The 16,201-nt window shown below is 35.1% G+C and overlaps 1 protein-coding gene across 4 annotated transcripts in view; it reads right to left on the bottom strand.

Moving 5' to 3' along the window:
- The window catches only part of kif20bb (kinesin family member 20Bb), a 33,668-nt gene that overhangs the window by 16,618 nt on the left and 849 nt on the right, over positions 1-16,201 (bottom strand). For all 4 annotated transcript variants that reach the window (XM_073918315.1, XM_003199582.7, XM_073918316.1 and 1 more), the window contains exons 4-24: positions 16,039-16,158; positions 15,770-15,908; positions 14,500-14,684; positions 14,244-14,301; positions 13,955-14,152; positions 13,590-13,701; positions 13,432-13,503; positions 13,204-13,353; positions 12,921-13,083; positions 12,571-12,828; positions 12,344-12,480; positions 10,907-11,027; positions 10,371-10,575; positions 9,996-10,057; positions 9,774-9,893; positions 8,558-9,588; positions 8,272-8,410; positions 4,204-4,326; positions 4,054-4,114; positions 3,836-3,946; positions 2,719-2,822 (exon numbers count right to left, since the gene is read on the bottom strand). In XM_073918315.1, coding sequence (XP_073774416.1) covers positions 2,719-2,822; positions 3,836-3,946; positions 4,054-4,114; positions 4,204-4,326; positions 8,272-8,410; positions 8,558-9,588; positions 9,774-9,893; positions 9,996-10,057; positions 10,371-10,575; positions 10,907-11,027; positions 12,344-12,480; positions 12,571-12,828; positions 12,921-13,083; positions 13,204-13,353; positions 13,432-13,503; positions 13,590-13,701; positions 13,955-14,152; positions 14,244-14,301; positions 14,500-14,684; positions 15,770-15,908; positions 16,039-16,158 — 3,669 coding nt within the window. The remainder of the gene's footprint in view (positions 1-2,718; positions 2,823-3,835; positions 3,947-4,053; positions 4,115-4,203; positions 4,327-8,271; positions 8,411-8,557; positions 9,589-9,773; positions 9,894-9,995; positions 10,058-10,370; positions 10,576-10,906; positions 11,028-12,343; positions 12,481-12,570; positions 12,829-12,920; positions 13,084-13,203; positions 13,354-13,431; positions 13,504-13,589; positions 13,702-13,954; positions 14,153-14,243; positions 14,302-14,499; positions 14,685-15,769; positions 15,909-16,038; positions 16,159-16,201) is intronic.

Raw genomic sequence — 16,201 nt, 5'->3', positions numbered from 1 at the left:
CTCCACATAGAAACACCAACTGAGCCGAGGTTCGAACCAGCGACCTTCTTGCTGTGAGGCAACAGCACTACCTACTGCGCCACTGCTTCACCCCTGAAATAAACAATCAAACTTAATAAATGTATCATTCAATCAGAGTCAGAAGAGCTGGAGACAACAACCTAACTTATGTCCTACCTACATAAATCCTAAACACATTTAGCACAAAAAAAGCTACAATGTTCACAGTTGATTAGCTATAAAACATTAGAGAGGGCTTAATGTATACGCCACCGGGTAAAAACATAGATATCTAATATCTTTTCTAAAAAAAAATAAACATTAATCTTGATTTAAGAATTTTTAAATATTTGTACTTGAAATACATATAAATACTTTATTTTTGTAGTGTGCATAAATTATTAATAATTTAAACATTGCTTGCACTTTAAAAAGAGAAAAAAAATCTAATGAAACTCTGGGTTTACTAAAGAAAACCTGCTTCTTAGCAAGTTAGGTTTATAGGCTAAGTAAAAAGTACCATCCATTTAGAAACTGGCTTGACTTTCTCCGCTTTTCTTGTTTTGACATACATCCCATTTTAAAACTGAAAACTCAGAGCTTCCCTCATTTCAAGGTTAAAATTCTCTGAATTTTCACCTAACCTGCTTTCTTAAATGGGCCACAGATGAGTTATTTAAAAAGAGCCTATTAAAAAAAAAAAAAAAAAAAAAAAAAAAAAAAAAAGGATTGTTCCTTTAACTATAATTTAATGGAACTTAAGCTAAATTCTTTATTTTCAATATTATACTTGTTTCTGGGCTTATGTTCTAATGCAGTTCTGTCACTCCTCCTGTTTGCAGGTCACTTGAACCACAGAAATTTTATTATCTTAGAAACCTGCTGCGTAAATAAATCACTACTTGGAGCTAAATCCTGCCCCCAAGCCTCTGAAAGAGAAAATAATGAGGCCAGGTGAGAGAGAAGGAAAGGCGATCCTATTACAAGCTTCAACTGCAGTCTGTCCTGCTGGTTATCCTCTAGTCTCCTTGCTGGCTGGCCTACTCTCTCTTCTTACTTCACGGCTGCTTTATTCAGACCTTTTCCCTGCCTCATTTTCTGCCTCTAACTCGTTAGGCTGCTGAAACATCAAAAGAAATAATTTACTGCCGCAAAACCCAGGTGTGATATTTCGGAGGGATTAACCTCTTAAATTCACTGGTTCCAGAATGACACATCAATGGCTATATTTACATACACCAATTTTTGTCAATCAGAATGAACAAAATCTGATCGCAAATCTGTTTACTTGTACTCTAAACATTGTAATTTGATTCATATATATATTTATGTGTTCATATACATTCTGATTAAAACTTATTTAAGAAATATTAGGTTCAACAAAGTTAAAGTTTATTGGTTTTGTAGTTTTTAGGCAGGTGTCGATAGTATATGAAAATAGAAATACTTGTTTTAATTTTGAAAGTCCATTGAACACAGGTGTTTCATCACACATTAATGAGAAAAACATTTAATAGTCTTGAAGAGGCTTTTGTTGAATTTAGTTAAGATAATGCAAGACTGATAAGTACAAATTTTCTTTTAAAATGTAAAGGTGCGTGGTAGGGAAGGTTTCTATATATGGTAACATTTTAAAGCTTGGTGGTTTTATATTCTGCATATATATATATATTTATTGCTGTAAACATGACATCAACCCTAACCCCACAGCAAACAGAAACCGAACCGTACCGAACCGTGGCTCCAAAACAGTGAACCGAACTGAACCGTGCCTTTGGTGTATCGTTACACCCCTAATATACATTTCCACTAATACTTTTTGGACATAAGGCCTACTGATAATTGTTTTACATAATCAAGATCACAATTTTGACAAAATAATCATAATTATGATTTTTCCCATTATGGAGCAGCCCTAGTGGCAGGTATCTAAAATGTTTCACAGATGCGTAATATCTAGACCTGTCAGGATTCAAAAAGAAAAATATTTCATCAATGACCTACAGCCAATGAGAGCAAGATACAAGGTAGAAGGGAGTTTCTGTTATACTGTTCCTAAGGTGTGTACGTTTTTTTTTTTTTTTTACATGTATTTCACAACTATTTTAGTGCAACAGTACATCCTGCAGAAAAGAAACCTCCACAACAAAAGCTACTGGTCCAAATTTAAAAAAAATGTTTCTTGATATAAAATATATTGTATTCAATGAGGGAAAAAGTCATTGTTTTTTCCAAAGACATTTAAAAATAACTTATTTTGGAGCAGTAATCATGATACTTTGCAACCATGATATTTTTATCCAAGGGTATCATACTATCAGAATCTTATACCGGGCAGTGCCTGCCTGAGATCTCACATGATATTGCTTTTCTTATCACTTCTTGTGTGATTGTGAAATGTAATTCGCGACCCAGACAGAGTTGTCAGCGATTATAGTAACTTCATGCTGTATATAACCTCCTGTCACCAATCCATAGAAACCAGATTTTGAAAATCATGCAGTGTGAATTTTGTTTTGCCTGGCATCAGCAATATCCAAGAGTGTTTTCTAATTCTACTGTTGGTGCCATCTGTCCCACGTGCAATTCTGTCATCACACGGCATTCGCTTGTATTGCATCATCAGCTTACTAATTCTGAAAGCGAACCGTTACTCAGACGCAGCATTTTAAAAACTACCTCGCATCTCGGATGGGTTAAAGACTTTTAGGTTCTTACCCTGGTATGTTCTTCAGGTCTCTGGGCCCTCCCATCTTCTTGCTGAGAATGATCAGACACACCAACTCTTGGGTTTTGATTTTTTTCCTGCAACGTTGCAAGATCTAAGAAAAACAGAAGTTTGTGGTGTTTAGGTGTTATATTATGATACAAATACCAGTGAAATTGTGAAACTGATAGCCTTTAGCCCTCATACTAGAACCATATTTTTAAAAGGAACACCCTCATCTTACAACCCTCCTACAGTTAAACAGTAAAGTTTTACCATTTTTAAAATTATTTAGCTAATATCAGGGTCTGGCAAGAGAATTTTTAGCTTAGTAGAACAAGTGTTTGGACAGCCCTGACCAATGCCAAGACTGACAGAATGCTATTTTTATAGCAATATGGCAAGGAACTACATTCTCGTTTCTGTGTAACAATCAAGAAAATTTGATGCTGTACCATGACTATCAGCAGGCGCAAAACCATAACACAGCACCTACAAATAAGCTAACTTCAAGCCACAAGAATCTATTGTGTACATAAAACATAAACAATGACTTTATTCAACAATTTCTTCTCCTCAGTGTCAGTATGGGCACGCATGGGCATCCGGAGGGTTATACAACAGAGCACAATACTCAGAAACATACACAATATACTGACACTGAGGAGAAGAAACCCGAAAAGTGTTTTCTTTGTGTATGTGTGTGTGTACACAAAAGGATATTTGTATTTGGTCCGTTTTGAGGATGTTTTCTGGAACCTTTCTGGACATTGAACATATTTTATGTGAAATTTGAGAGCTCATCCTCCAAAGAGACTAACAAATGTCTCTTTGATATTAGGGTGAGAAATTAATAACATAATCCTCATTTTTGGGTGTAGATTAATTCAAGTTAGATTAATTTGTCCACATGTAACAATTAAATTAATGAAACAAATAATCTATCTCATTAAAAGCAATTAACAATAAAACGAATGCAAAAAGACAAACATATTTTCTTGTATTAAACTGGTAATGTAGTAATGGTACATTTGCTCTATTACTATCCTAAACTGAACCTTACAGATGTCTCTCAGTGTTTCTCCATAAGAGGTTTATACAAACTATTATTAGAAAAGAGTGTGTCACCTTCAGTTATGAATTCAATCTCAGTCAGTCTGGGCTTCAACAATTCCTCCTCATCTGTCCGTTTAAACTCTGTGTTTAAGGTTACAGGAGTCTCTTCAATCAACTTACTCTCTGCAAACACAAATCAATCTTACAAAGGTCAAAATATGATCTGATTTTGCTAACACCAAATGGTTCTGCAGAAAGAAAAGGTTTAATTGAAACGACACACAGGTTACCTTGACAGGGTGTTTGGAAAAGCTGTATATCTTCCTTTTCTAATACATGGTTAGACTGCTCCTGTGAGTGAAAAGAAGTAGAATAATCCAGCATCTAAGACCTGATAAAATCACAAACAGAACAAAGCCAAGGGAAAAAGCAGCACTCACAATCTGCAGTGGATCAATAGTTTGCTCTATACAGCTCAAACAGGGTCTTGGCTGATCCTTCATCTTCTCTGCCTCACACAGCCTCTGCTGAAACATTTTGCTTTCTTCACTCAAGATTAAAATCTGAGGAGGCAAAAGGCACTGTTAAAAAAACAGCGTTTCTTCTGCACAGAGAATTACAAGGTGGCCACCTCTATTAAATCTTGTACCACCTACATCTTTTGACAAAAAATAGACAAGCAGTCACTGCTTCCGACAGACACCAAGTGATGCTCAAGCACTGGTCATGTATTTAATTACATTTAACCTCAGTCTTTTTAAATAGTAATGTTTTACTTGATAAAACTACAATAATGCAAAATGTGTTTGTTTTAAGTAGCAACAATTTCATGATCGGGATACCACATTCGCCTGATTCTGACAACAGAGTTGAATATTTAGTTTATATTCAATAATATTATCAATATGACTTCACATACGATTAGATGAGAACAAAGTTATATATGATACTTTATCTTACAACTATGCAATAATTTTTCCAAAATTGCAAATCTACAATCACGATATTTTACAAATCAGAGAAGGAATTGTAAAGTATAAGAAAATAACTCACAATTTTCTTAATAAATATTGAGGAAAAACTCAAAACTGAATCAAAATACATGTGACCAGGGCTTGACATTAACTTTTTTTTAATCATTAGCCTCTCTGGCTAGTAGTTTTACAACATTACAAGTCACTCAACATTTTTACTAACCACAATTTTGTTGTTGGAAAAATATATTTTATATGCATAAAATTAGACTTTGGCATGCTAAAATTAATTGATTTAGATTTTGTGTTATGTCCACACGCCTCCTCATTCATTAAACTTTTTTTTTGTGTTCTGTTTAAACTTGCTACATCCGGCTGTTAAGTTGCGACATATGGAATACCGTTTCCGAGTCGCTACTCTTTTGAATTGAAAAAAATATTCGTTTATGACCACCTTTCAGTCATATCTCACATTAAAGGGAATTTTATGTGAAATCATGGTGTACACAACAGTCTTTGCACTTGCTGCATCACAAACACCAATATTTTAACAATTTATAAAAAATGTATCACTTTCTTGCTATCAGATATTGCCATGGATATATATACATTGTGATTGTGATTTTTGAAAGCAATACAGTGCTTTGTAAACATTTATTATTAGACATTTATTATATAAAATTTATTATACCACATTTAAAAAGCGGATAAGCATGAGCAAATGGGTTGTGGTTTCATAGTGTCGCACTGCAATTAGTTTTTATTTTACATTTATTTTACATCCCATCCCCCCACCCCATTCAACGAACATCAGGAAACACAGAATAACTGTAGCTTGGACCAAGTTATTAGATTACATCAAATTTGACATTCGTAGTATCAGATGGCAGTTCAGTGTCCAAGAACTCTTTGATGTGGCCTATATAGATTTTCCACAACATTAGAATGCCCTAGCATGGTTGATCCAGACAGTTCCAGATGTGTATTTCCAATAGTGAATGCAACCAGTGCTTAAAAGAGAGTACAGAGGTGGAAACCCCCTGATGATCTAACATTTTCTTTGTAACAGTGGCAGCAGCTAACCAAAATTTACAGACCTTTGCTTTTAGGGGAAATTGAGAGTTATCATTCAATAATAACCAAACAGGATCTTTGGGGAATCTAATTTTTGTAACTTTAAATAAAATGTCCAGCACAGAATCCCAAAGTTTTTGCACCTCTGGACATTCCCACATCATATTTAAAAAGGTATCTGGACACTGAGATTCACAGAACTTAAAATAAAGGATATGAAGATAAACCTAGATATGTCGTATACGTGTAGTTACATATGCCCTGTGAATAGTTTTAAAGATAATAAACTGGTGATTGGGGTTTGTGGAAGCATGGAATGTACTATTTCCCAGTCAATAGTTGTATTGGGCAGAGACAGATCAGATAGCCATAGTCTTTCTTTTGAGGAAGTATGCATATTAATACAGGGCTGATAGTGGAAAAAATTCCTGAGCCTGAACTTTTTTTCCTTGCCCCTAAGGTGAGTAGGGGTGGGGGTACTATGTATGCAACGCACTTTTAACACATAACTTGTGGGCCCCTGGGCCCAAATATATTAACAGCCTATGTGTAACCCTGATCATCATTGTCAAGTGGCTCTTTTTAGACACATGCCAGTAATGTCAGTGACACATGCCAGTGTCAGTGATCTTGTGACATGTGCCAGTAGGTGTCAGTATAAGCACGTTATAAGCACATTAATCTTATAAGTCTCATTGCTTTAATATTAAAAATCATTAGGCAAATGACACCTGTTATCTTACATGCATATATGTTATGAGTTTTCAACATGCATTTTATTATAACTTTAAAGCATATTATTTAAAATACCTTAAAATGAAAATAAGTTAAATAATAAAATAAATGAATGAATTAAAAACATAGAGAAGTCCATATTGTAGGGAACAAAGGAACTGCCAGGATGCAATAATATACAGTACAACAGATAAGTGTAACCCCTCCCATACATAAGCATGCCACAATATATTTGACTGACATGTACTGTCAAATGACTATATTACGTACGGAAGTATGACTACGAATACATAAAATAAATGCGTTTAAATTAAAACATCGTGGAGTAGCTCAGCAAATAAACTAACTCGCGACGCGATAAATTAGGTTAAAAGTCGCGTAATGATTAAATATGGTTTTGCTCATGTCATATTAATGTCATAAGCTTCGCCATTAATGTCATAAGCTTCGCCGGGTGTCGATGTCACTGCAGTGACATGCAGCGCGACACTCTGAGTGGCACAGGTCACTACACATGCCACTAGCGAGTCACACATGACAGTGGAAAACCGGACGTGCCACCGGAAGTGTCACTACACTCAGTGGCATGTGCCAGTGTCATCTGTACGTCAGATGTCGTGTCACTCCATGTTAAAACTGCTACTGTGAATCCGCGTTCAAGCGCACACAATAAGCTAAAACTCGCCCCAAGCACCGGCAAAAACAAATAACAATGAATGTGTCGAGGAAAGAGTAAGGACATATCTTAATTATTTATTAATAAACTTATTCTGAGTCAGTGTCGCAAAGATCCTGACTGGCAATCTCCTCTTGGACTCGCCTTTAGAGAGAAATTCATCTTTACGGATTACATGAAGGAGTTTTGTTTTCGATTTGTTTTATTTCGTTAAGTAATAATTTAAAGCTTTCTATAAATATATTTATTATGTCTGTGAGGCATATACATTTTGCTTCATTTTGTTAAGCGCTCCTGTTCAAAAACCAGACGACAGAAAGCGCATAATTTTGGTTTTCTTTATTTTATTAAAACGCTGTAACGTTTTTTGATGTATTACTCGTACTTTGTGAGCAGAAATGACGGATAACATTAAATTGCTCCCACTGAAAAAATGCAAGTGATTGCTCTGGCGCCTCGATGTCCTGCAAGCTTTTTATAAGCAAACTATGCGCCTAATAGCACACATTCTTTAACGTTTAAGCTACCATTGTTTTATACTTGAACTGTTTTATATCTTTTATTTTAGGCAAGTCGTGATGATCTGAGAAGGCAAACTGATCAAACACTACAAAACTATAAAATACTATTCATGAAAATACTTAAAGCACAGACAAATCCAAATGCCCAACACAAGAGAGCTGCGTTCAAGACCAGTGAAGCTCGATGACGTATAATGTCTCCAACACCGCCTGTGGTCCCATTTAACAACTTGATAGCAACCGTTTTTTTAAAGAAGCGTAACCAATTTAAAAAATCAAGAGTGTGTTGTAACTGATGTGTTTAATGTCATAGAATAAAACGTGAGAGTATCTTGAGTTTGTGTTTGCCACAAACCTTATTTAAGCGATTTAATCGAACTCCAACCCGCTTCCGGGTTTTTGCATTCAAATTGACGACATAGTTCATCCACTTTATAAAGAGTTTGGTAGAATTACAACTTACAATGTATCATGATCTAATTCAACATGTACATTGATAAAGCAAAATAAAAGCAGAATTTTACCAACCTGTTTCTCTAAATGTTCTTTCTGAGTGTTAGCCTCACATAACTGATCTCTGACATCAGATCTCTCCTGCTCCACCTGCTGCAAATCACAGCGCATGCGCTCAATTTGATTGTGGCCATCGTTCACATGTTCTCTCACTCTGTAAAAAGACAAATTCAAATCAGTTGATTTTCCTTGGTTTGATGATTTATCAACAAGAAATGTCATTCGAAATCTAGTACATTTATGAAACTAGAAACTCAACAGAAACAAGAACCTTGTGTTTTCTAAAAATTTGAGGACTTACTTCATAAGCTCTTGGGCTTTTGTCTCTAGCTCTGTGTTTTTGTTAGACAGATCCTTCTCCATTTCAGTTATCTTCATATTTGCCTCATCTCGTGCCTTAGAAATCTCATTTGTTACAATTGTTTGCACTATGCTCAGAATCTCCTCTTGCTGGTTTAGTTTGCTCACTGTTTGTATGAGGTTGTCCTGCACGGTTTTCCAGCAATCATCTTGTTTTTCAATTTTCTTGTGCTGATGTTTTAGAGCAGTCAGCTCCTCCAAAAGATCAGAGTTGCTTCTTATTTGAGTCACAACTAAATTTTGTGCTTCGTAACGGTTTAGAAGGCTCTGGTACTCTTGAGCCTGGGCATCACGCTCACTTTTAAGCCGACTACAGAGTTCCTCTAGTTGACACACACTTTCTCTGGTTTGCTTGAGCTCCTGCTCCAGGTCACTGATCTGTCTGTTTTTCTCCTGAGATAACGCGACCATTCTTTCACATTCAGCTTCCTTTCTATCACGTGACAGCTGGCATGTACTGAGTTCTAGACGCAAATGAGCAGCCTCTATCATTAATGATTCAATAGTTTGGGAGTGACTGCAAGACTCTTCTTGATGTTCCCTGATCAGAGCCCTGGCAGTATGGAGTTCTTCTGAAAGCTCATTGGCCTTCTTTGACTGATTGCCCAATTCAGTTTGGATCGTTTCGACCTTTGAGCTCATCTCATTGGCTCTCTGTTGAAGTTCATCCAACTCGTTGGCAAGAGCCTTGTTCTCATTTGTGACTTTGTTGACCTCTGCTCTCTCCATTGCTACAGTAGCTTCATGTGTTTGAGTTAGCTCTGACAATCTATCAGAGATATCTCGCATCGCTTTCTCAAGTGATGCATGCTCAAGTTTAAGTTGATTTAGCTGGTCATCTTTCATTTTCAGTTCTTGCTGAAGCTGTTGATTTTTCTGACTTGTCATTTCATCATGCTCTTCATTCAGCTTACACTTACAGCTGTTTTTGAAATGTAGGATTTCTTCTCTGATGTTGTTAATTAGGGCCCTCTGTACAAGAGCAAAAAGACAGGTTATTATAGTCCAAATGTGTAACTGCATGTACAATTAATTATTTTTTTTTATAGAGGAAGGCTAGGGACTTTTGTGTGTGTGGGTGGACGTGTGTTTTAGCATTAAAGACTTCAAAAATTGTATAGACAAACTTTTAAAATGGCAGTGTACTGCAAACTTACATCCTTACTAGCTGCCTCATCATTTTGTTCCAAAGCGGTTTGTAATTTAGATACCATGTCGTCTTTCTCCTGGCAGATAGACATGAGTTCCTGACATCTCACTTTCTGGTTTTCATAATTCTAAGAGAAGCAAAAATTAACAGAAGCCACACGGTCAATGATAGCAATCTGTTCACAGTAACATCAGATATTTATCTTGGAGAAAACTTTATTTCAATTTACCCTGGTTGCCTGGAGAAGTTGGTCATTTAAATCCTGCATCTGAATACAGCTTTCTTCAAACTCTGGAGATGCACAGAATTATTTTTTTTAATTTAATTATATATAGAGAGAGAGCCAAAAAATAGATTAAAAAAGACAACAACAACAAAAAGATGTCTTTTCAAAAAAAGTGTTTTTTTTTTTTAAAGTCATTTAATACAACACTGTCAGGCACAAACATGGAAAATCACCAGATTGTCACTTGTTAGATATTCTGCAATCACTGCTGTAGCATGTTCAGTTGGGAAAAAAAACAAGCAGGGGTACCACACCGATCTGTCAAATTTAGATGAAGTCTGTTGCAGTATTAATTAGCCTTAAGGCAACTGAACTCACCTTTAGATTTGAGACTGAGTTGTTGTTGACTTTTCAGAAGTTCCGCCTTTATCTCCTCCAATTCTGTCCTCAGATGACTGAGTTTTCCAGGTGATTCAGGGACATTGGCCAGACACAGCTGCACAGACTCTGCATCTCCCTTTATCTTAGTTAGATCGCTTCGCATTGCCTCGATCATGGTATCCAAAAGCTCCATCTTGGCTTCCTAGAATGATGAAATGAATAAAAAACATTATATTTTCTATTAAAATGTTGTCTATCATTAGTCTTTTCTTTCTTAAACTAATACATTTTAGTGTTAAAAAAAGTCACAACAATACAGATTTAATAGAACTAAAAAATAAAAAAATCCACTCAGACCTTGTCATAAAACTTTCTATTAGCTAAAAAGTGTGTTTTTCTTTAAATTCAGGGGTCACATGGAAGCTAAAGAAAGTTGAAAGCCATGAACCGAAATAAAGAAAAAGAACCAAAATAGAAGATTACTATAAACAGGTTAGTGTTAGTAGATTATCTGGAGTTAAATCTGTATTTACCTTTGCTGCATTTTCATCTGTAGTCATTTCCTCAATTGTCCTGTTGACCAGATTCTTCAGGATTTCCAGCCTCCTTTCTGCTCTTTCTTCAACAATTTCTTTCTCTCTTTGGAGACGTTCACTGAAACATTAAAAGACAGCTATACAAATTAACTTTGATAAAATACTAACAAACTAACTCAGTACAGTTTGTACCAAGTTCCACACAGAAGCTGAATGCTACATCTGCATCCCACCAATATGATATCTAGGAAACATGCCCTGTGTGCCATGCTTTCATACTACACAGTGAAAATCAGTATGTGAGCTGCGTAGTATGTCTGTATTCATGGTAAATGATTCATAATAAAAAAATGGTGAAAAGTACCAGGACAAGCCACTACTTGAAATAAATATTCTCAAAGTGTTAGTTCACCCAAAAATGAAACCCTGAACCCATTTGTCTTCAGAACACAAATTTAGTGAAGTGAGACTTGTCAAGTATGGTTTTACCTCACACATTTTGAGTGAGGAGTGAGAGCACACACACCTCTGCTGGCTAAAGATCTTCAATTCCTGCCGGGACTGGGAATCAAACCAGCAACCTTTGGGTTACAAGTCCAACTCACCAAAGCAAATATTTAGATATGCCCCTAAGATATTTTAAAAATAGAAAATATTCTTAAAACTCTTATTTTAAAAGACATCAAGATACCAATCAATGTCCAGAAAATACCAAAAAACAATTAATACAAAAAAAAAAAAAACTCAGTAGTTCAATCAGAATATTTTCAAGCTATAGGAATAATGTCGAGTGGACATGAAACAAAAATAAAGGGCCCTGTCGTACACCTGACACAATAAGCCGCAAGATGTGTTTGCTGCGATGTGTTGCTATTTTCAGACCGCACAACCCTAATTTTCCCGTTTTGCGCCACATTGTTTAAACAGCAAATCCATTTGTGCCACTTTGTGGACCCATGGGTATCCCGGTCTAGAAAGGTAGACCTCAAAAGTTCCCTTGTGAGGGAAACCAGAGCACACCAGAGGAAACCCACACAAACATGGGGGAGAACACGCAAACTCCACACAGAAATGCCAACTGACCCAGCCGAGGCTTGAACCAACAACATTCTTGCTGTGAGGCGACATCGCTACCCACTGCGCCACACTAAACTGAAGATTCTTAACCAAAATATGATGCATGTTTGTCACTACAATGAATTCTGTACATGCAGTTGTTGCTACCTGAATTTGAGAAGTCGTAAAATTTGGTTGTTACTCTGACAGAAGTATTGAACTGTTTGTGTAAAATCAAGATAAAAATCTAGACAGAAATTCGCACAGCCATTTATACTACTTTGTACCTACATTAACATTGACGAAGCATGTTCAAACTAATGTTGTACCTGCTATAACAGAATGAAATTTCAGATTCAGTGACAGTGGTCAACTTGCCTGTAGTCTTTTTCCATGTTAGAAAACAGCTCCATAAACTCTGTGGTGACTTCTTCACGAATACGGGCTTCCAAAGTTAGTTTTTCAGACTCTTCCTTGATCAGCTTCTCCTGGAGTTCTTCAATTTTTACCTGAAGCTGTGGCATAAATAAATATTAATTAGCATATTATATAGTTAAGAAAAATAATCCTGAAAATTCATGAAAATGGAAAAAGGTATTCAGTACCTCACACAGCTCTTGATTTTCCACAGTCTCTAGCACAGTTCTGTCCACTATGCTCTCATCGTCACTCTCCACCTCTTCCTCATCCATGTCTTCATCATTTTCATCTTCCTGCACGTCCTCTAGGCTCATCTCCCAGCCCATAATCGAGCTTCTCCTGGTCCAATCCTTCTTGTCAGCATTGTTGATTATCATGGACACATCTCTGGCAGATCTTTTGAGTGCAATGCTTGGAGCTGGTTTAGGGTTGAGGACAACTACCTAAGGACAAAATAATGTAAGAACAAAACAATTCAGTGTCTTAAAACTGTGCTTCTATTCAGTTAATAATGACACTAAAGGATCCTGCAGACCTTCTGAGCCACTGCTGAGAACTTGAGAACGTTCAGAGTTTCATCATACACTGAAGCACACTGGTTTATGTTAATGATCATGCAAGCTTTTCCACGGCCACAGAAATACCCCTGCAAATAATGTGTGAGCTTGCTCTCTCTGAAGGGGATGTGCTGATGAAACCTGTGCAAACAGTCATATTAATGCAGTTTTAGTCCCAATTTTGAAAGGAAATGTAAAGAAATATTTAACAGGAAAAATTTATCTAATTAATTTAGTAATTAACATGGACATTTTTCTCACTTGGACTGAGTTTGGTTGAGCCTCAGGGCATTGATGCATTTTCCTAGAGTTAACAGGGAGGTGTTGATATTCCCAGCTTCTTTTAAGCGTTCTCCTCTATTCTGAGTCCTTGCACATCTCTCAGATCCAGCCAAATCACATAATGACAACCTTTATTATAAATAAAGAACAAATCAATGGTTTCATGTTAAATTAAAAGTGCAGCATATTAGTATGGAGGTCACCTACTCGCTTATTGTCTGGACTCGAGGAACACCCACATCTTCAATCCTTAGCATCCGAATGGAAAATATACTGTGGCTATAGAGAAAATTTGTTATATTTACATTTCACATCATTTTGAAATGTAGATAAATTAAATGTTAAAATATTTTAAACAGAAATACCTTCTGCTTGAGATGTTGTTGAGTTTGGTGGATGAGAAACTTTGATTTTTCCTACCAATTTTCACAACTTTTAATGCTTCATCTGCACTGTTAACCTGAACCCATTTTAGATCTGATAAAAACAAAATGCGACAAATTATATAAATAACCATATAATGTAATTATAAACAAACTACCATGAAAATAAAATGCTGAAAAAATATATGTGCATTATGAATTATTAAAGAAAATAAAATTAAACTATTTATACATTTTAAACATTTATACTATAACAAGTATTATTTACATTTTTATTACAGTTATTACACTTTGTACACATAAAATGAGTAAAAATTAGACTTAATAATTAAAAGTTATATGATTACCTTTAACAAAAGAATTGCTTTTAACATCTTGGGCTAACCGCAATGCATTCCTTCTGTGAGAGCCATTTGGAACAAAATCAAGCAGATCATGGATGCTTTCATTGTAGATTTCACAAAATGAGACCCACACTGAGAATTTAACATGAGAGTCCTCATCCAAATAGACACTATCTCCATTCATGTCACTAGATGTGGAGCCTAGAACGACAAATCAGCATTGATGAAGATGCTTGCAACAACTGACACTAAATTTGTTTCTGCGAAAGATAAACCATTTGATAATGCTTACTGTCAAACGATGAACAACTTGAGCTGGACATGCTGGACAAAGTTTTCTGGGAGTCATTCTGATAAACATAAATAAACAATCGTGATGAGTATTGCTAAAACAACATACTATACTTAAAAAAATAATAACATACTATACTTAAAAAAAAAAAAAAAAAAAATATATATATATATATATATATATATATATATATATATATATATATATATATATATATATATATATTAAATAAAATAAAATATATAAATAAATGTACATCTTTAAATCGCCGCAGAAGGTTTCTTTTATTTGTAGCTTCCTCATCTTGCTGCTCTTTGGTGAGTCTTGTGAAGTCAACACATCGGTGAGGTTTGATGTTATTTTGCAAATAAATTCTGCCTTCTATGCTGTTAAAAATCACGTTTAATGACCGGGGCAAAATTCCACCATCTGATTCAGGGCCTATAAACAAACATAAGTATGTGTCAATAAACAGAACAGATTAGGGCTGGGCAATTTAGCCTAAAATCAAAATCTCAATTAATTGAACATTTTTACTTGATTACAATTAATGAGCAATTTTTTTATTTAATTATTTCTTTTTTTTTTTGGCCTCATAGTTTACTGACAGGTTTTGTCGAGTAAATAAGCTGACATATAACAAGTGGGAGATTTTTGAATGAAGGATGCATTACTTGATTTTGAAAAAATTAAAGGAAAAACACACTAACTACAATCTATTAATTTAACGTTGAACAGCTAAAATTAAAACACACATTGCCTAAAACAGTGACTTTTTCCTTATAAAAAAAAGTGAAAATAAATAACTTGCACTTTTGGAAACAAGATAAATTATTTTCAATGTTTTCATATTAAAAGTTGAAAAATAAGCAGTATCTCTATATCTTCTATCTTGTAATATTTTAAACAATGAATTTTTTGCATTTTCTGTAAACAATAATTTCAATGTAAATAATAATGTTATTGTAAAAGAAAACATGCCGTCTCAAAGCATCTCTGGCATTGCTTCCACTTATGGTCAATGTAGTGCAAACGTGCGACGTGTAGTTACATTTTAACTAAGGCTGTGACGGACCAAACCCGTGCGTTCGACTTAGAAGTATAAATCAGCCTTAATAAACCGGGGTTACGTGACTCCACACAGGAAGAAGGGAAAGTAATTTAAAAAATTGACCTGGAAAAATTAGATCAATTTTTGGTTCTGAATGTCGATTTGGATTACTTTTTGATTAATCGCCCAGCCCTAGAAAAGATATACACAAAGCAGAAAACTATTGACTTTATTCTGCAATGTGGCAGTTGGCTCATTTTTGCGATTGCAACTAAATTACAATAATTAACGGCAGAAAATTGTCAAACTACTTGTTCTACAATCAAGTGTGTTCATATATAAAAAGTAGAATATATAATAAGAAACATAAGTTTGCAACATCAAGCAGTCTAAACATCAATAGGAGTGAATGAAACCAGAAGTCTTGAGCCAAAAAGTCATACATGAAGAATAAAGTCAATATTAACATTCTTACCAAGAAAAGTAAATGTCTTCCCAGCATTGGTAACTCCATATGTAAAAATCAAGGAATTCCCTCCGTCCAAAACTTCTTTAACAAGACTTTTGGTTGTTCCATCAAAAATCTCTTTCTGAGTTGTTTCGGGACCGTACACCTAAAAATGAATTAAGCTTAAATGTCATGTTGAATAAATTAAACCTCAAAAATACTTAATACTATAATATATTATATTATATATAATTCCTAAAATATATTTCAAATAAATGACTGTAGAGGTGTCATACTTGTGAGAACTGAAATCGTTGTGCCAGTTGTGGTCCAAATCTCTCACTGTGTCTGGCAGTCAGAGATGCTTTTGGTGCCTTCAGAATCACAGTATCTGGAGGCTCAATGGAGATACAATCCTGTTGGATGAAGTTACACACATAATAACATATTACATAAGGG

Source organism: Danio rerio, chromosome 12 (genome assembly GCF_049306965.1).
Source record: "Danio rerio strain Tuebingen ecotype United States chromosome 12, GRCz12tu, whole genome shotgun sequence".
Taxonomy (NCBI): domain Eukaryota; kingdom Metazoa; phylum Chordata; class Actinopteri; order Cypriniformes; family Danionidae; genus Danio; species Danio rerio.
This window is presented reverse-complemented; position numbering and strand designations above follow the sequence as displayed.